The following is a 20,778-nucleotide window of genomic DNA, read 5'->3' on the forward strand; positions in this document are numbered from 1 at the left end:
TGGCAAGGAGCAGTTTCCTGTTGTATTTACTGACGCTCAGTTTAACAGGAGCCTTGGGTAAAAACATGCCCCGTCCCGTGGGGATTGTGCTTCGAGCCTAAGTGGGTTGCATGACAGGGCTACAGCTGAATGTCTCACTGATCATGACTTTCAAGATAAAAACCTTCCCCCTTGGTGGCTGTCTTCCTCAGTGATACCGATCTTGCACTTTTTGGTTATAGTTCTTTACTGAGTCGAAGACTGTCATTTCTTAGTTGAGCAGAATTCATACTGAAATTTACAAAAGCTTACAAAGTCCTTTGACCTCGCACTTGTTAAGAGGATATTTTTTTCTGAATATTTCCTCTGTAACTGAAAACAAAGAGCTAGCCTGTGATTTTTCAAGAAGCAAGACCACTTAAGCGTATTCCTTTCCACTGCTGTGCTGACTTGTAAAACCTCTCTCGTGGTCTCCTCACGCTCCAGAGACACTTTGCCGACCTCCCGGGATTTGTTCTGTGTGTTTACCCTTGGGCTTACGTCCCGCTTAGTTTATTTGTTTGGACTCACGTACATTATGTTGCTTTGTTCCCCAGCCTCTTGGTTTCTCACAGTTAACCCCAGAGAGAGGTGACCCGCTTGGGGATGGAGGCCTGCCTGCCATGTCTGCATCCAGTTCACAGGCCCTGCTGTTATTCTGAGTCCCTGCAGTGAGACACGCGCCCCCCCCCCCAGATGTGCTGACCGTGGGGTGTACGGGTCGGGGCTCCGTGGGCCTGGACGAGCCGGCCAGGAGCCTTTCCTGATGGGAGGGCATTGTGCCATCTGACCATGAGCTCCTTCAGGACAGAGCATGTGACTTTCACTACCTGCCAGCCCGGGGTGAGGGTTTAGGGGAAGGAAGTATAACCAGGGAAGGGCTAGCAGGAGAAAGGAAGGCCTTCCCTGATCCTCCTGGGTCCATGGCACCATGGGGTTTCTGATCACGCCTCTCTGCAGTACTAACCTTTGGTTAGGATAACCCCGAAGCCACCTTCACTTTTTCAGAGCGGGTGGTGTTCCACAACTCAGCTCAGAAAAGTGAAAAGTTTACCAACGCCTCTGAAACGTCTGTGTCGCTCCCCCTGTCCCTGGGTGGGACGCCCCACCCCTTCACTCCTCTGGTGGCAGAGAGTGGGAGCTGTCCTGGGGCTCCCCCCCTCCACCCCCGCCCCAGGCTCCCCTCTGCTCCCTGATCCGGCAGTCTCTCTCGGGCGCTCTCTCCCCTACCTCCTGCTAAATAACCATAACATGCTACTGATGCACATGGAGGGGCTGTTGAAGTCATTAAATTACATTAGTATCTTTTACCTTGAATGTTGTTTTTAACAAGATGACATTAATACACATACTTCTTCGCTCCCTGTGCTCTCAAATTTCTAAGTTAAATCGCCTTTTAGGTCTTTTGGCTCAGGCCTAATCTCCCCCTTCTGTGGCCCACTGGGTAGCCCCTGATCTGCTTCAGGAGAAAGTCAACAGCCAGATGCGGTTGGCTGTGTGGACGTGTGCGGGGAGAAGGCGCCATGGACTGCTGTACCATGAGTAAGATTGGGAGACAAGTAGAGGCAGGAATGGATGGGCTGCCTGGGCCCAGGAAGTCACTGGAAGTTTCTAGGGCGAAGGAGACACTGAGGAGTTTCCACGAGAAGGAGCCCAGGGCTCCCGGGGGGAGCTGCCGTGTGCATAATCACTCTGTTTCCGGCTCTTCAGTGAGTTTTGGTTTTGTTTTCAGGGCTCTTTTCCTTTTTCTTTTTTTCTTTTTGGTTTCCTGTTTTAATGTTTGAATTATTTCGACTTTGGTACATTTTAGAGAATGGAAAAAACTCTAAGTAGAATTTTACCACAAAAAGGTGGCGCTTTTTTTTTTTTTTTTCTCTTCTCAGTTCTAGTCAGTGGTCTCATCTGCCATATACAGTTTGAGTGATGGCAGATCAGATTTTACGTTCAGATAGCTGCGTTGTTGACTTCAGGAGGCTCTGGTGCAGTTGCTCCAGGATATCTTAACTACTTAAGTATGACTTCTTCCCACAGTATGGGTTGGGGTCTCTCGCGTGTCTTCGTGCTGAAGATTGGGGGGATGTGTGAGGCCTAATGAATCCACTTTCCAAGAGGACAGAAATGCATGGCGGCCTCATTTCAGCCACCACCCGGGTTGTCCGTTCCAAAAGTCCTGAAAAGACCCTGGGTTTTTTGTCTCTTGACGAACCTGAAAGAGGACCAAACCCATAATTCTGACGGTGCTTCTGTTCTCTTCCAATCCTCTTCGCTTCCTGGAGATTGTTCATCACCAAAACCTGCCCCCATCCCTTGTTTCTGGGAGGTCCTCGTCCTCCTTCCTCTCTGTATTGTGTTCAATGACCAGATCACTGGTGGGGCTTTGCCCTCCTTCCTGTTTGTCGGGGTAAAGCCTCACCCAAGCCCGGGTCCTCTTGGGCAGGGGAGGGGAGGCTGGGCCAGGGCTGAATCCTCCCTGAATTCTCTCCCTGGGCTGGCGGACGGGGGATTCCCCCGTGAAGATCCTGCCATGAGAGACTTTAATCCCCCCTCAGCTGTATTTGGGGAGATGAGATTTGACTCTCATGAGATCATCCAAGTCATGTTTGTGATCGTATTTTGCAAGGCACCTCATTCGTGATATTCTTGCCTATGGCTGTTGCTTTTGAGTTGTAAACCAGTTGTTGACACGCGCGGGAAAAATTGATTTTAATTCTCTTTTTAAAGAGTCTTAATTCCACTTGCTGCAGCAAAGTTAATTTGAAGACTTACTCAGCTGCACAGTCCACAGGCAGGACAGCCAAGTGATAAGGCACTCAATGTTGGCACCGCATTGCCCTGTCTTGGGATTCCAGCTTTACCACTTACATATTTAATCTCTCTCTCCCTCGCATCCTCATCTGCAGAATAAGGGTGGTGACAGTAGTAGCAATAAAAATAATGATCAACACAGACTAGGGACTCAGGCTTTGCCAGACGGCTTGCTCAGCGCTTCCCTAACATTTCCACCCACCCTTACAACCAGCCACTCCAGAGGCAGAAACCACTCCGCCCATGCCCTCCTTCCCCTACCACGTGACTCTTCAGGAAGGATCAGGAGGGCCAGCATGGCACTTCCTGTGTTCCAGGCACGGTTGCATTGTGTTTTGATCCCCAGGTGGAGAAACAGAAGCCCAAGAAGTCACCAGTGTAGGAGCAGGGCCGGGATGGGGGTGGGGCAATGTTTGCAGGAGCAAATGAGAGAATTACTTTATTTTTTTTAAGTTTATTTATTTACGTTGAGAGAGAGTGAGAGCGAGAGAAAGCGCACATGTGCGGGGTGTGGGGTGAGGGGGCGGTGTGCAGAGAGAGGGAGAGAGAATCCCAAGCAGGCTCTCTGCTGTCAGCTCAGAGCCTGACACGGGGCTCGGACTCATGAATCATGAGATCATGACCTGAGCCTAAACCAAGAGTTGGACACTTAATGGACTGAGCCACCTAGGTGACCCAAGAGAACGCCTGGAAAGCCCATGAGGGGCTCTGGCTTATAGCGAAATTCCAACTGTAGCTATTTTAATTATCAATGGAGCCATACTTTTTCCTACTAAAACACTGCACTTCCTCTCCTTAGATGAAGAAGCCCCACTCCTTATAATATTTTCATATATTGTGCAAACACCTCAGGGCTGTGTGAGCTGCAGCCGCTTACACGGGACTTACGGGTTCCCTCCTCCGGGTCGCTCCCTGGCACCCACACCAGCCGCCATGTTCGTGCACCCTGGTCCTTCTTTGGTTTGAGTCACTTGACCAAAACCTGTGCCAGTTAGGTAGGGGGAAGCCAGGAGTTTAAGTTTGTAGTCTAGGTTTGCACGGAAAAGGCGTACTGAGCCCTCACGTGGTTTTTTCTAATAAGTTGATCATATCCCTTTTCTGGGTTGGAGGCAGGGCTTAATTTCAAGGATGAGGGCATTAGGCTAAGGAAGTGTGTTGTGTGTGTGTAGGAGTGAGGAGACCCACAATCTGTAGTGGGTCCCGTGGAAGCCCTGGGCAGCTGCTATGGAGTGGCCTCATGCTCAGGAGAAGGCCCTGGCTTAGGGGGTCTTAAATCAAGGGCCCCAAAAGGCCTGGAAGTAACCCCGAGACTACAGTGGGTTGGTTAGAGTCTGTGACAGATGAGAGCAGTGTTGCCCCATGGAGGGCGCGGCAGCCAGACCCCACCTCAGTGACCGCAGGCCCTCTGAGTCCACACAAACACGAGCGCCACCCAGTGGGAAATGGGCAGATGCTCTAAAAGGCTCTTCCCGGAAGAAGAAATGTGAATGTGTTCCTACAGAAATGTGGACGGCTGTGAGAAATCACGACTGGAACTGGTGTTTAGGGACACAGGGACGCTCATACACATAAGGGGGTGTTAGTTGATGGTTTGTTTTAGAGGGTGCTTTGGCAATATCTGTCAAAACTAAAAATGTACACACCCCTTGATCCAAAGTTTCCTCCTTTTGAAATTATCCTAAAAGCTACCATGAGTTCATAAGGACTATTGGAAGATAATGTCTTTCTCAGCAGTGTTTGTAAGAGTGAAAAATGGGAAATAATCCAAATGGTTTATTGTGAGGCAATGATTATGTTACATATATGATTGTCTATCTTTTTTTTTTTTTTTTTGAGAGAGAGAGAGTGGGGGAAGAGTAGAGAGAGAAAGAGGGAGAGGGAGAATCCCAAGCATGCTCCATGCTATCAGTACAGAGCCCAATGCAGGGCTCGATCCCATGAACCGTGAGATCATGATCTGAGCCAAAATCAAGAGTCGGACACTTAACCAACAGAGCCACTCAGGCACCCCATGTGATGGTCTATATGTATACTAAAATATTATGCATTCTTTAAAAAGAATAATGTAGATCTATGTGTAGTTAAATGAAAAGATGTCTAATGTGTATGAAGAGAAAAAACAAACTAAAATCGTGTAATATTCATTTTTCTGGGAAAAGTTTATAAATACGTTAAAAGAAATTATGTATCGCATAGACAAAGTTCTAGTTTTTCCTGAATTTAAGGACTTACTAAAATTATTTACATATGTCAGAATTTTTCACAGTTGAGAAATCACTGAATTAATAAAAATCTAAATTGTAGATGTAAAGGCAGTATAGCTTTACATATTTTTACATTTTTTATTGACTTTTTTATTTATTAGCTTTACATTTTTAAACAACTCACACAAAGTTTTACTAAATATGTAGGCAGGAGTAAATGTATAGTGAACAGCTAATTAATTGTTCTAAACAGATGAGTACCTGTTTTTGAAAATGTTCTTTTAAACTGAGAACTTTCCCCCTGAGATCAGGAACACGACAGGGATGTCCATCTCACCGCTGTTGTTTAGCATAGTGTTGGAAGTCCTAGCATCCGCAATCAAACAACAAAATGAAATAAAAGGCATTGAAATTGTCAAAGAAGTAGTCAGACTTTTACTTTTTTCAGATGACATGGTACTCTACCTGGAAAACCCAAAAGACTCCACTAAAATCTGCTAAAACTGATAACATGAATTCAACAAAGTCGCAGGATACAAAGTCAATGTACAGAAATCAGTTGCATTTCTATACACCGATAATGAAGCGACAGAAAGAGAAATCAAGAAATCGATCCCATTTACAATTGCACCAAGAACCATAAAATACCTACGAATAAACCTAACCAAAGATGTAAAAGATCTGGATGCTGAAAACTATAGAAAGCTTATGAAGGAAATTGAAGAAGACACAAAGAAATGGGAAAACATTCCGTGCTCATGAATTGGAAGAATAAATATTGTTAAAACGTCAATACTACCCAAAGCAATCTACACATTCAATGTAATCCCAATCAAAATTGTACCAGCATTCTTCTCAGAGCTAGAACAAACAATCCTAAAATGTGTATGGAACCACAAAGACCCCCAATGGGCAAAGTAACGTTGAAAAAGAAAACCAAAGCAGTCAGCATCACAATCCCAGACTTTAGCCTCTACCACAAAGTTGTAATCATCAAGACCGTATGGTATTGGCACAAAACAGACACATAGACCAGTGGAATAGAATAGAGGACCCAGAATTGGACCCACAAATGTATGGCCAACTAATCTTTGACAAAGCAGGAAAGAGTATCCAATGGAAAAAAAAGACAGTCTCTTTAGCAAATGGTGCTGGGAGAACTGGACAGCAACGTGCAGAAGAATGAAAATAGACCACTTTCTTACATCATACACAAAAACAAACTCAAGATGGATGAAAGACCTAAATGTGAGACAGGAAACCATCAAAACCCTAGAGGAGAAAACAGGCAACAACCTCTTTGACCTCAGCCACAGCAATTTCTTGCTTGACACGTTTCCAAAGGCAAGGGAATTAAAAGCAAAAATGAACTATTGAGACCTCATCAAGATAAAAAGCTTCTGCACTGCAAAGGAAACAATCAACAAAACTAAAAGGCAACCAATGGAATGGAAAAGATATTTGCAAACGACATATCAGATAAAGGGTTAGTATCCAAAATCTATAAAGTTACCAAACTTAACACCCCCAAAACGAAAAACCTAGTGAAGAAATGAGCAGAAGACATGAATAGACACTTTTCAAAGAAGACATCTTTGGATAGATGGCCAACAGACACATGAAAAGATGCTCAACGTCATTCATCATCAGGGAAATACAAATCAAAGCCACACTGAGATATCACCTCACACTAGTCAGAGTGGCTAAAGTGAACAACTCAGGAAACAACAGATGCTGGCAAGGATGTGGAGAAATGGGAACCCTCTTGCACTGTTGGTGGGAGTGCAAACTGGTGCCGCTGCTCTGGAAAACAGTGTGGAGGTTCCTCAAAAAATTAAAAGTAGAACAACTTACGACCCAGCAATAGCACTGCTAGGAATTTATCCAAAGGATACAGAGTGCTGATTCATAGGGGCACATGTATCTCAATGTTTACAGCAGCGCTTTCAACAATAGCCAAACTATGGAAAGAGCCTAAATATCCATCCACTGATGAATGGATAAAGAAGATGTGGTTTATATATACAATGGAATGCTACTTGGCAATGAGAAAGAATGAAATCTTGCCATTTGCAGCAATGTGGATGGAACTGGAGGGTATTATGCTGAGTGAAATAAGTCAGAGAAGGACAGATATCATATGTTTTCACTCATATGTGGAATTTGAGAAACTTAACAGAAGACCATGAGGGAGGGGAAGGGGAAAAATGGTTACAAACGGAGAGGGAGGGAGGCAAACCATAAGAGACTCTTAAATACAGAGAACAAACTGAGGGTTGATGGGAGGGGGGATGGGGGAGAGGGGCAAATGGGTGATGGGCATTGAGGAGGGCACTTGTTCAGATGAGCACTGGGTGTTGAAGACAAACGAGGAATCATGGGAATCTACCCCCAAAAAAGAGCACACTGTACACACTGCATGTTAGCCAATTTGACAATAAATTATATTAAAAAATAATAACTAACATAAAAAAGAAGAAAATGCCCTTTTTTTTAATTTTTTTTTTATTTTGGGGACAGAGAGAGACAGAGCATGAACGGGGGAGGGGCAGAGAGAGAGGGAGACACAAAACCGGAAACAGGCTCCAGGCTCCGAGCCATCAGCCCAGAGCCCGACGCGGGGCTCAAACTCACGGACCGCGAGATCGTGACCTGGCTGAAGTCGGAGGCCCAACCGACTGCGCCACCCAGGCGCCCCAGAAAATGCCCTTTTAAGTAATTGCAAATATGTCTAGGTTCATTCACTGGTAACTTAATTTCTTTATTTGCTAGTAAATTCTTGTGAGAGTTTAAATGTACATCAACTATCGGTATGGTCAAAAATGCTAAAATTTGGGCACCTGGCTGGCTCAGTCGGTGGGGCATGCGACTCTTGATCTCAGGGCCAGGAGTTCAAGCCCCACATTGGGTGTGGAGCCTACTTTAAAAAAAAATGCTAAAACTGTAGATTCTGAATTGCTGAGGCTTTTACTACCGTTAATCACTGGAATTTTACTAAACCTTGTGCCAGGGAGGGGAAGATTTCACAATGAACCCCGGGAGGTTTGGCCACTATTCAAAAGTTCTCTTCCTCATTTGTACTTCGGCATTTTACATGCTCAAGCATCATATAATTGGGAATGTGCTGCACATAGTAAGATATTGCAAGTATGCGGTTGGAGCTCTTGAGGCCCGTTCATGCTCTCTGGCCAAATCAGGAATTGCAGTGTGGACCACACACAGCACATCTGTCTCCACCTCACAGCTCTGCTGAGGTGTCCACTCCCTGGAAATGATGTCTGTGTGCCCGCGGTTTGGACCACTCATTGTGTGTGTTAAGGTGATGCCATCTGTCATCGCTCCTAATGCTTTAAGAATATCCAAGTGGCTCTAAAATTAAAAAAAAACAAAAACAAAAACAAAAGGCGGGGCACCTGGGTCACTCTGTCAATTGGGTGTCCAACTCCTGATTTCAGCTCAGGTCATGATCCCGAGGTTGTGGGATTGAGTCCCACGTTGGGCTCTGCGCTGAGCGTGGAGCCTGCTGGAGATTTTCTCTCTCTCCCTCTGCCCCCTCCTCCAATTGTGCTCTCTCTCTACTTAAAAAACAAACAAAACAAACCCAAGTGGGCAGATGTACATGGTGGTGGCATCACTGGAGGACTCTGGTGTGGAGCAGGATCCCTGCTGGAACCATTCTTGGATTCAGCAGATATGCAACACAGGGTGCATTCTTAATTAATTTCATTCCATCTTTCTCCGGGGAGATCGGCATTTTTCCCCAGTGTTGCAGTCAAGACAATTGGGAGTAGAGAAGTGAGCTTTCTCACAGTCACACAGCCAGGCTAGTCGAGACACGGGTTTGAACAGGTCTGAGGGATTCCGAAGCCTATGCTTTATGATTATTCCTCGTGAATTGTGTGGGACAAAGACATTCTTACATATGACATTGATTAGAGGAGAACTGGGTGTTTCTTTAACTTTCAGATTAAATTTTTGAATGCCTTAAAAACTGTTCATGTACTCAATGACAGACACTTGGCAGGTACAATGAGCGATATATTTCCCTCCCTTAAAGCTGACTTGGGTAATTGTGACGTGTCTTTTTTCTATTATTAAATTTTTGCAGGAAGTGACCAGGTTCACTCCTGGACGCTGGTCACCAGCCAAGCCTTGGATACTGCGTGGAAGGTAGCCAGGGGCTCAGTGACGCTGGCGGTAGCATTCCTGGTGGCTGCCCTCTGCTACGTGAGGAGGATGCACTCCTATTTAGGGCGCCGGCTGAAATGGTAGGTGGTTGTATTATCCTCCAGTTTCACCAATAGACCCTTGCTTTCCAGAGTAGATTTTTGATATTATTTTCCCTTTACCTTTTAGGTGGATTGGATATCTGCAGAGAAAGTTCAAAAGTAAGTATTGTCATGTTTTCTTATTTCTAAGGTGCAGGGAGGGTTCAAGAAGGGCGAGGAAAAGGGAAAATTCACTACCTTTCCTATCTGATTTGGTCCAGGGAACCTCAGCGTGGAGGCGGAGGTCGATCTCCTCAGTTACTCTGCGAGAGAATGGAAGGGAGAGACGCCGCGTGCCAAGCTGATGCGGAAGGTGCGTCAGTTTATACAGGTCACGGACGATGGGGAATTTGTGTGTAAAAATCAGGAAACTAACATTCCGCCCTGCTTTACTGAGGGCGTGGACGATGGCGTACCGTAGGCTGTCACTTCAGGAAACTCGAGGGTGGCACTCTTCAGCTCTGCCCGCCAAGCATACGGGCTCTCTGGACAAGCAGGGGGGACTTCTGTCTTTGCAGGGATTAGGCACCTGGATGTAAAATTCTGAGGAGTTTTAGAATTTTCCATTGGACCGACCTTGGTAACTTTTCCCAGCGGTGCTATCCAACCTTGTCAGCAACGAGAAGGTTTTATTTCAAGGGGCGCCTGGGTGGCTCAGTCGGTTAAGCGTCTGACTTTGGCTCCGGTCATGATCTTGCGGTTTGTGAGTTTGAGCCCCGCGTTGAGCTCTGTGTTGACAGCTCAGAGCCTGGAGCCTGCTTCCGATTCTGTGTGTCCCCTTCTCTCTGCCCCTCCCCTGCTTGTGCTCTGTCTCTGTTTCTCAATAATAAATAAACATTTTTTAAAAATTAAAAAAAAAGAAATTTTTGTTTCAAGTCATTTTTAGCGAGGTCTTAAACGTATATAGTATTTTCTTTTCCCTTTGGTCACATTATAGCCATCATCACCCCTAAATGGCATTCTTTTGCTCCTGGGCTTCCAGGAAGGTGTCAGTTGAAAAAGCATGACACGGACTGAATACACACAAATGTCCTTTTATTTTTTTTATTTTTATTTAAAGAATTTTTAATGTTTATTTATTTATTTATTTATTTATTATTTTTTTAATTTTTTTTTCAACGTTTTTTATTTATTTTTGGGACAGAGAGAGACAGACCATGAACGGGGGAGGGGCAGAGAGAGAGGGAGACACAGAATCGGAAACAGGCCCCAGGCTCCGAGCCATCAGCCCAGAGCCTGATGCGGGGCTCGAACTCACGGACCGCGAGATCGTGACCTGGCTGAAGTCGGATGCTTAACCGACTGCGCCACCCAGGCGCCCCTGTTTATTTATTTTTAAGAGAGAGAGAGAGAGAGAGAGAGGGGGAAGATACAGAATCCGAAGGAGACTTCAGGCTCCAGGCTGTCAGCACAGAGCCCGACATGGGGCTTAAACCCACGAACCACAAGATCATGATCTGAGCCAAAGTCGCCGCTTAACCTACCGAACCGCCAGGTGCCCCACAAGTGTCCCTTTGAAATGACATGTCCTCATGGGGTATCTGGATGGCTCAGTCGGTTAAGCCTCTGACTTTTGATCTCGGCTCAGGTCATGGTCTCCTCGTTCATAGATTCGAGCCCCGCATTGGGCTATGTGCTGGTAGTGCGGAGCCTGCTTGGGATTCTCTCTTTCCCTCTCTCTCTGTCCCTCCCCTGCTCACCTCCCCTGCTCTCAGAATAAAATAGTGACATGTGGTCGCATTCATAATTTATAATTGTTATTGTCTCTGTTGCCCCCTTTCTTTGGGGGTAATGCCTCGCTGACAATACAGTGAATTCACTCTCTCTATTCCCTTATCCAGAGGGTTTGAAAACGAACTTTCTGTTTTTGTGTGGACAGGCTTACGAGGAGCTGTTTTGGAGGCATCACATCAAATGTGTCCGACAAGTAAAGAGAGACAACTATGACGCACTGAGGTCAGTGTTGTTTCAGATATTCAGCCAGGGCCTCTCCTTTCCATCGTGGATGAAAGAAAAAGACATTGTGAAGGTATGTCCGCTGGAAACGGGGCGGGGAACGTTGCGTTGACAAGAACTGTAGCGCAGATGGCTGGGTCTTCAGTGGGCGGCTTTGTGCGTCCCGAGGTTGAAGGAGCCTTCGAAGGCCCTGTGGCCCCCTCCATCTCAGAAAGGCCGCCATGCTCAGTTGTGTTTGCTTTGGATGCCACCATCTTTGCTCGAGAAGGGCATCCATTCTTCAGAAGCAAGGTGGTCTACTGAAACTCACTTTTTTACTCTACGGTTATTTGAGGTTTAACAAACGCATAGAGCGCTCCAGAGATTCTCCACTGTTCCTTTGTAGTCAGCCCTTCCTCACCCCTAGCCCAGGGCCATCGCTGGTTGGTCTTAAGACCCTATGGTTTTACCTTTTCCAGAATGTCATATCAATGAACTATCCAGTGTGTAGCCTTTTGCATCTGACTTCTCTCGCTTAGCAAAATGCATTGCAATTCAGGGGTGCCTGGGTGGCTCAGTCAGTTAAGCGTCCGACTTCGGCTCAGGTCATGATCTCGTGGTTCACGAGTTCAAGCCTCGCGTCGGGCTCTGTGCTAACAGCTCTGAGCCTGGAGCCTGCTTTGGATTCTGTCTGTCTGTCTCTCTTTCTCTGTTCCTTCCCCTGCTCATACTCTCTCTCTGTCTCTCAAAAATAAAACATTAAAAAACTTTTTTAAAAAATGCATTTCAATTCATCCACATTCTGTGAATTTGTAGTTCATTCCTTTTTACTGTTGAGTGATATTCCTTGATGTAAGTATGACATAGTTTGTTTATCCGTTCTTCAGTTGAAGGACATCTGGATTATCTCTAGTTTTTGACAATCCCGTACAAGATTTTGTATGAATGGAAGTTTTCATTCCTTTTGGGCGAATGCCTGGGAGTGAGATTGTTGGCTCATATGGTAGGTGTAGGTCCGAGTTCATAAGAACCTACCAAACTGATCTCCCGTGTGGTGCGGCCATTTTGCATTTCCACCAGTAGCGTGTAAGAGTTCCAGTTGTTCCCAGTTCTAACCAGGATTGTCAGATTTGGGGTTTTTTGTTTTTTGGGTTTTTTAGCCATTGTGATAGATGTGCGCTGGCGTCACTGTGCTTTTAGTGAGCATTCTGCTAGTGAGGAGGGATGAACATCTTTCCATGTGCTTATTGGCCATCCATTATTATCTTTTTACAGAAGTGTCTGTTCAAATCTTTTGCCCCTTCTTATTTTATTATTGATTGGATTTTGAGATTTCTTTATATATTCTGAACACAAGTGCTTTATCAGATATGTGATTTGCAAATATTTTCTCCCAGTCTGTGCCTTGTTGGTTTTTTTTTTTTTTCATTTTAATGGTATAAGGCAATATATTCTTTATTTTATTTTATTTTATTTATTTTTATTCTTTATTTTTTGTTTTTTACTTTTTAGGGAGAGAGAGAGAGAGAGAGAGAGAGAGAGACAGCGAGCATGAGTAGGGGAGAGGGGCAGAGAGGGAGAGAAAGAGAATATCGTAAGCAGGCTCTACACTCAGCATGGAGCCCGATGCAGGGCTCGATCCCACAACCCTGGGATCGTGACCTGAACTGAAATTGAGAGTCGGACGCTCAACCAACTGAGCCACTGAGGTGCCCTGAGGCAGTACATTCTTGATGAACAACCTGAATTTTTATTTTGAATGCAGGAAGTTCAACCTAGGATGTACATTTAAGGGCAGAAGCACAAAGAAATAGGAGTATATAAAGTATATGCATATATATAGCTGCACATGCTCTATTTCCTTCCCATTTCTTCCTTGAGAGTTGCTTTTATTAGTTTCATTTTATCTAGGAAGCACTCATCAAGTGTGTGCGGGGTGCCAGCCCCGCGGCCAGCTGCCGAGGACAGGGAATACGGCCACACCCCGGGGTTCCCCAGGCTCAGCCGGGTGGGGTATGGGTTAGATCCCTTCACTGGATCAGAGTCTTACAAATTCTGTGGTCTTACTTAGTCCCAGCCGGAGTCCTGTAAAATGGATATCTTGTCCTTGATTTATGGTAGAGGATGAGGCTCAGAGGGTAAATAATCTGCACTGGTTGAGCAGTCTCTTGGCTGGTGAGTGACAGAGTGAGGTTTGGACCCCCAAGTGCCTTATTCTAAAATCCATATGCTCCGCGATATGCTACGGTATTCTAGCGTTGTTAGGGTAAACATAATTTCTAAACGGATATACCTAGGCAGTTGGGGAAGTGTTTTATGCAGAAAGATGGTTTCATAGACAAAATCTTCATGTAGGATTTCATCAGCTGTGAAATTGTAAATTAAGAATATGATCCACGGGGCGCCTGGGTGGCTCAGTCGGTTAAGCGTCTGACTTCAGCTCAGGTGATGATTTCACAGTTTGTGGGTTCAAGTCCCGCATCAGGCTCTGTGCTGACAGCTTGGAGCCTGGATCCTGCTTTGGATTCTGTGTCTCCCTTTCTCTCTCTCTCTCTCTCTCTCTCTCTCTCTCTCCCCCTCTCCTTGTACTTTGTCTCTCTCTCTCTCTCTCAAAAATAAACATTAAAAAAAAAAAAGAAGAAGAATACGATCCAGGGGCACCTGGGCGGCTCAGTCGGTTAAGCATCCAACTCTTGAATGTTGGCTCAGGTCGTCATCTGATCTCACAGTTGTGAGTTTGAGACCCGCATCGGGCTCCATGCTAGGTGTGGAGCCCACTTAAGATTCTGTCTCTCTCTGTGGGGTGCCTGGGTGGCCCAGTGGGTCAAGTGTCCAACTCTTGGTTTTGGCTCAGGTCATGGTCTCGTGGTTCGTGGGATCAAGCCCCAAGTCGGGCTCCACGCTGAGCATGGAGCCTGCTTAAGATTCTCTCTTTCTCTCCCCCTGCCCCCTCCCCCACTCATGCTCTGTCTCTGCCTCTCACTCTCTCAAAAATAAATAAGGAAACATTAAAAAAGGAAAAGGTTCTCTCCCTCTCTGCCCCTCTCTCCTGCTTGTGCTCCCTCTCTCTCTCTCTCAAAAAAAAAAAAAAAAAGAGGGAAAGAATATGATCCAAATCCCTTAATCCACAGATCTAAAAGAAGAAACTCTATGTTTTTATTTAGTCTTTTTAAATGGAGATTCCTGAGTGAGATAAGATCGTGTGCCATGACATATTCTAGGTTGTAATGTCATAAACGTTGAGGTACTAATCACGGTTGGCATCTCCTTCCTTTTCAAGCTTCCTGAAAAACTGCTCTTTTCACAAGGTTGTAATTGGATCCAGCAATACAGTTTTGGTCCTGAGAAGTATACAGGTTCCAATGTGTTTGGAAAGTTACGTAAATGTGTGGAATTATTGAAAACGCAGGTGAGTGTCTGGGGGAAGAAAAGACGAGGAATGAAAGCACACACCCGGGTGCAGTGAGTGACTCTTCTCTGTCACGCCTGTCACCCGATGCCTCTCGGGGAGGACCTGTGGGCAGGAGCGCCTCTTCTAGGAGCTGACGATGGGCTTTCCTGTTCTTTCTCCTCCCAAGTAACCAACGAGAGCAGTGTTGTGTGTGATAATTAGGCCCGTTATGGGTTCAGGAGGCCTTTGTGGGCTGGCCAGGAAACCTTAACAGTCCCGTACTTTCGTTTTCCCCAGAGAGATGTGGTGCAAGGTCCAGACAGGGCATTCAGAAATGCACTTCTGGAATGTGCCCCATTAATAACTTGGGGACACCACAGACGCTGTCATTTGAACTAAGACTTTTCCTGCCTTTTAATAGACACAGATTTGGAATTCTTGAAATGAACCCTCCCCGGTAAATACCGTAAAATTTTTGTGCTGTGGTTTTTTGATGAGTAAAACCGATATGTGAGTATCGCGTCCCTTGTACTGTTATTGTGAGGATTGAATAAGTTAATACATGTGGCTTTAAACCGTGCTTGGCACATGGTGAGTGGCAAAGAATACTAGTTATTACTGTTCGTCTCTGGAATATCTGCCGTGCGACCCAGCTGTATTAAGCTGTCTTAGGAAACTGACTTGCTTGGTTTTTTACCTAATCGGTGGTGCTTTTTTGAAAGATAGTTAAGCTAGTTTGTTATTATAAAAGTAATATATACTTGTGGTTAAAAAAATCGGGGTCAGGGGCGCCTGGTGGCTCAGTCGGTTGAACGTCCGACTTCAGCTCATGATCTCGTGGTTTGTGAGTTCGAGCCCTACGACAGCTCGGAGCCTGGAGCCTGCTTTGGATTCTGTGTCTCCCTCTCTCTCCGGCCTTCCCCCGCTCACGCTCTCTCTCACTTTCTCTCTCGGAAATAAATAAACATTAAAATTTTTTTAAAAAAAATCAGGGTCAGGGGTGCCTGGGTGGCGCAGTCGGTTAAGCGTCCGACTTCAGCCAGGTCACGATCTCGCGGTCTGTGAGTTCGAGCCCCGCATCGGGCTCTGGGCTGATGGCTCAGAGCCTGGAGCCTGTTTCCGATTCTGTGTCTCCCTCTCTCTCTGCCCCTCCCCCGTTCATGCTCTGTCTCTCTCTGTCCCAAAAATAAATAAACGTTGAAAAAAAAAATTTAAAAAATCAGGGTCAAAAATGAAAAGTTAAAGGTCCCCTCTATTAATCTCTGGTTTATTTTTATACGTACTTTAAAACTATGCCATGCTGTCGGTATTCACCTCTACCCTGTAAATCTCACTCTCACATCTGTGTTTCCAGTGGACTGAATTTAGTGGAATTAAAGATTATCACAAGAGAGGAAGTATGTGCAACATCCTCTTTTCTGATGCGATTCTGGAATATAAACTTTACGAAGCTCTAAAGTTCATCATGCTCTATCAAGTCACTGAAGTTTATGAGCAAATGAAGACTCAGAAAGTCATTCCCAGTCTTTTTCGGCTCCTGTTTTCCCGGGAAACATCCTCTGACCCTTTGAGCTTCATGATGAACCACCTGAATTCTGTGGGCGACACATGTGGACTGGAGCAGGTAATTGGGGCAGAAGATTGTGTTCAGGACCCCATGGCAGTGCCTAAACACACAGGTGTGTGGAGTTTACTTTCAGCTGATAAACCCACCTGCGGCGAAGCAGTGGCTTGATGTCACTGCCCCTGAAAGGAGGAAAAGAAGAGTGAAAACCTCACGGCTCCGTGCAGTGTGCCGTGTGTCTGTCAAGCCCCGTGGCCCCTGAGCAGTGCTGGAGGCCCTTCTGAGCTTTCACTCTGCTTCTCAGATGGTGGCAGTTCTCCCACAGCAGAGTTTAACCGAGAGAAAGTCCAGCCGGAGAAGGAGATAATGTTTGGGAAAGCGTTTGGTTCCTTAGTGCAGATAAATAGACACCATTGGAAAAATCCTAGGGGCGCCCGGCTGGCTCAGTCGGAAGAGCATACGACTCTTGATCTCCGGGTCGTGAGTTGAAGTCCCATGTTGGGGGTAGAGATGATTAAAACTAATAAATCAACTTTAGGTTAAAAAAAAGAAGTTATTAACAACTTTAAAATCCAGATAAGACCTTTTCATTCCCATAGAAAAGAGGTTTTCTTTTGTTTTGCTTTGCTCTCTTAGGCCGTGTGCAAAATTACCTGCCATTTTTTTACAAAAATTTATCTAAAAGTAGTTGGAAAACAGTGTGATTTTAACTGTGAGTGAGCATCCTTTACTTTTTATTAGTTTTTTTTTTTTTTTTTTTTTTTTTTTTACCCCCTGTAACCTCATGCTGGTCTACAGAGATGTTCCTCTGCTTGTCCCCTGCCTTCCGCATCGTGGGCATTTGTTCCTGACGCTGGCCTTTCGGTGGTTCATGTGTGGGTCTGGTTCCTAAGCAAGGGCACTGCTTCCTAAGCTTCAGGAGAACACGCTCCCTCCCCTGGTGGGGGCGGGAAATTGGAAATGTGTGTTTGTGACCTCTCTCTCGTCTCTTCTCCAGATCGATATGTTTATTCTTGGACACTCCCTTGAAATAAAGATAAAAGTGTTCAGACTGTTCAAGTTTAACTCCAGAGACTTTGAGGTCTGCTACCCAGACTTGCCGTTCAGGGAGTGGCCCGAGATCTCCCTGCTGACAGAGAATGACCGCCACTATCACATTCCTGTCTTTTAAGTCTCGCGTGGGCTGGGCACCGGCCCTCGCCGTTCACAGCGGTCACACGTTCAAGCAAAGTCCAGGTGGAGAACCAAAGCTGGTGTTGCGACCATTGAAAGGGGCGGGACCTTCTTCTCCGGAGCTGCAGGTGCCCTGGACACAGAGGTGCACGGATGGCATGCTTCTGTTTTCCAGCGACTTCCTCCAAACCGGCCTATTTGTGTTTGGTGGTTTGACCTTGTTCACACGGGCTCTAGTCATTTCACATGCCACAGGCCGTTAAGGGCACCGGGAAAGGAAATCTGGGCAGTACAACAGGAAAGAAAGCGAGAGGAGAAGGGGAAAGGACTAACCAGGAACGAATTTGTCTGTAACCTGGATGTTCTCATTAGGAACCTTGTCTTTGATTTGAGATCTTTATAAACATGGCCTTATTTTATAAGCATTACTTTCCCAGGAATCTTTATGGCATATTGATTTTCTAGAACCACTTAATTAACTGTAAAACTATGTGTATGGGGTATGTGTACACACACACACACACACACACACACACACGCATACACATGTATATACATTGTATAGTTTTATATATACATATATGAACACACACACACACACAAATCATCACTACTTTGTAATCTTGTACAATTTGTTTTATATCACTTTACACTTTTTTGTTACTGTTGCATCTGGCCAGTTGAATATGTTTTATGATAAAAAGGATTAATTCTGTAGATTAAGGTAACTGAATGACAACTATTGAACTATTACAAAATACTAACTGTGGTGTATCTAATGTGTATTTACCTGTGTATTTAACGTGTGGTAGGTAAAATAATGCCACCCCCGATCACCATGCCTGTGTCCAAATCCCTGGGACCTGGGAATACGTTGGGTTAGATGGCAAAGAAGAAGAAGATTGCAGGTGGGATGAAAGTACTAATCTGACCTGGGAGGTTGTTCTAGGTTCTCCAGGTGGGCCCAGTGTAATCCCAAGGGTCCTTAAGAGGGGAGGAGAGGAATTGGGAGAGGGTCAGGATCAGAGGAAAATGTAAAATAACAGAACAGAGACAGAGAGAGAGACGCATTATTTCTGGCTCTGAAGATGGAGGAAGGAGCCATGACCCATGGAATGTGGATGGTCTCTGAAGGTGAAAAGGGAAGAGAACAGAATCTTCCCCAAGGCCCCCAGAAAGGAACATGGCCCTGCCCACACCTTGATTTTAGCCCAGTGGGACGGAACCCGTGTCGGATCTCTAACCTGCAGAACTGTAAGATAATACGCTTGTGTTAAGTCACTAAGTTTATGGTAATGTGTTAGGTTAGAGCAGCAACTGACAACTAATACGCTCGAGCTAACGAATTTTTGGTCATCTTTATTTTGGAAATACTTTTCTAGTTTATTCTGGTCATCTTTATTTTGAAGGTACTTTGCTAGGCTGTTTTGAACTTCAATAAATACAAAATAGCTTTTAAAATCTTGCCTAATGGTCTGCTACTTCAAAGTTACAAATCCTTTCTAAGGGCGACTGAACATTTTTGATGCTAATGTTTTCTCCCATGTTCATACTGCTGTGCTAGTAGAAATAAAATTAATTGCTGTGGCAGATGAAAACAACATCCAGATCTTTTGTACTGGGGATAATCACTTGTGTGTACTGCTCAAGCCGGACGTCTAATGCACACTGTGCTGTGCCTGCTCTCAGTTTCCTGGTAGAAGAGTTGGAAAGCAATTAGCTCAGACCAAGGGGCTTTCTGTCACCCTGAGAGCCACACGAAACAAGAGTTCTTCTTTTTGTTTTATTTTTTTTTTTTTTTAATTTTTTTTTTTCAATGTTTATTTATTTTTGGGACAGAGAGAGACAGAGCATGAACGGGGGGAGGGGCAGAGAGAGAGGGAGACACAGAATCGGAAACAGGCTCCAGGCTCTGAGCCATCAGCCCAGAGCCCGACGCGGGGCTCGAACTCCCGGACCGCGAGATCGTGACCTGGCTGAAGTCGGACGCTTAACCGACTGCGCCACCCAGGCGCCCCGCTTCTTTTTGTTTTAAACAGGAGTTCTTCATTGATCTTTCTAGCACATTCCTGCTTGGAAGTGTCTATGGTTTTGCATAACTCCTGTCATTTAACTGACCCCATTGAAAGTTCTTCCCATGATACATTACTGTGACCATGAGAAAATGGACCCTACCCTTTGTGTTCGTAGGCAGCTACAGTGACGGCCTGTAGCAGGTCACTGTGACTGATACTCATGGCATGTCTGTTCTAGACTTTGGTTCCAGGTGAGCTGTCCAGGCACCTACCCAGCGTTTGTACCTTACCACTCACTTGGCATCTCCTTACTCAGTGTTATGATTTCCACACCAGTCCAGGATTGAAAGGAAGAACTTTTTCCCAGGGATTAGCAGCCCAAAGCTCTGTGACATACTAATCAGTTATGTTTATCCTTAACCTTGTGTTGGGGGGCAGGGCAGGATGGGGCAAGACCAAATTGTGGAAAAGGGGCATCCCAGTACAAAGAAAGTAAAAAGTAAAGACCTTTAAATAATTGCCACGTTTGCAGAAGGCATTGAGTCAAGAATTTGAGAGGAGGTATTGGGTGTTTCCAGTTTTGTTTTATTTTTAATTCAGTTGTATAATGAATAACACATGAATTAGAGGGAACTGCATATACATTAGCACCACTTTTAAATGCCAACAAGAACCTGGAGGTGAATTTCCTATATGATGCCAACATTTAATGTCTTTCTAACCTCACATGTTTTAATGATGAGAAGATTATAGCAAAAATGCAAACATACGCCCTTGTCCCTTTCTGACTTAAGAATATGTTTCTCTTAAATTTTGGCCATATGTGTCCATACTGAGGGGTCATATGCATAGTAGTACAAGACTGACTTTCTTATTGTGGCAAGATGTACTTTCTTACTGTGGCAAAATTTACCATTTTAACCATCTTTAAAAAAAATTTTTTTTAACGTTTATTCATCTTTAAGAGACAGAGCGCAAGCAGTGGGGGGGGGGGGGGGGGGCAGAGGGAGGGGGCGACACAGAATCCGACGCAGGCTCCAGGCTCCGAGCTGTCAGCACAGAGCCCGACGCGGGACTTGAGCTCAAGAGCCCCAAGATCATGACCTGAGCCAAAGTCAAGATGCTTAACTGACTGAGCCACCCAGGTGCCCCTTAACCACCTTCAAATGTACACTTCAGTGGCATTAAGGACATCACACTGTTGTGCAACCATCACCACCATCCGTCCCCAGATGGATGGACTTTTTATCGTCAAGATGGACTTTCTGATAGAGGGGCAGGTTTCATTCCCCCCCCTGGTACTTGGACTTCTTTGACTTTCCGCATTCTTTATATCATGGCCTTCTAATCTCAGTATTTTCTCCAGACTTCCATGCAGACGTCCAATGCAAGGGAGGTTTGGGTG

General features: G+C 45.3%; 1 protein-coding gene across 1 annotated transcript in view; it reads left to right on the forward strand.

The window, feature by feature from the left end:
* The window catches only part of OTULINL (OTU deubiquitinase with linear linkage specificity like), a 31,527-nt gene extending 12,568 nt beyond the window's left edge, over window positions 1-18,959 (forward strand). The window contains exons 2-8 of the mRNA XM_040494150.1: window positions 9,136-9,295; window positions 9,384-9,415; window positions 9,517-9,608; window positions 11,175-11,324; window positions 14,511-14,639; window positions 15,976-16,245; window positions 17,183-18,959. Coding sequence (XP_040350084.1) covers window positions 9,136-9,295; window positions 9,384-9,415; window positions 9,517-9,608; window positions 11,175-11,324; window positions 14,511-14,639; window positions 15,976-16,245; window positions 17,183-17,356 — 1,007 coding nt within the window. The 3' untranslated portion in view covers window positions 17,357-18,959. The remainder of the gene's footprint in view (window positions 1-9,135; window positions 9,296-9,383; window positions 9,416-9,516; window positions 9,609-11,174; window positions 11,325-14,510; window positions 14,640-15,975; window positions 16,246-17,182) is intronic.
* The last annotated feature ends 1,819 nt before the right edge of the window (window positions 18,960-20,778 follow it).

The sequence above is a fragment of the Herpailurus yagouaroundi genome, unplaced genomic scaffold (genome assembly GCF_014898765.1).
Source record: "Herpailurus yagouaroundi ecotype Mexico unplaced genomic scaffold, PumYag 29, whole genome shotgun sequence".
NCBI classification, from domain to species: Eukaryota; Metazoa; Chordata; class Mammalia; order Carnivora; family Felidae; genus Herpailurus; species Herpailurus yagouaroundi.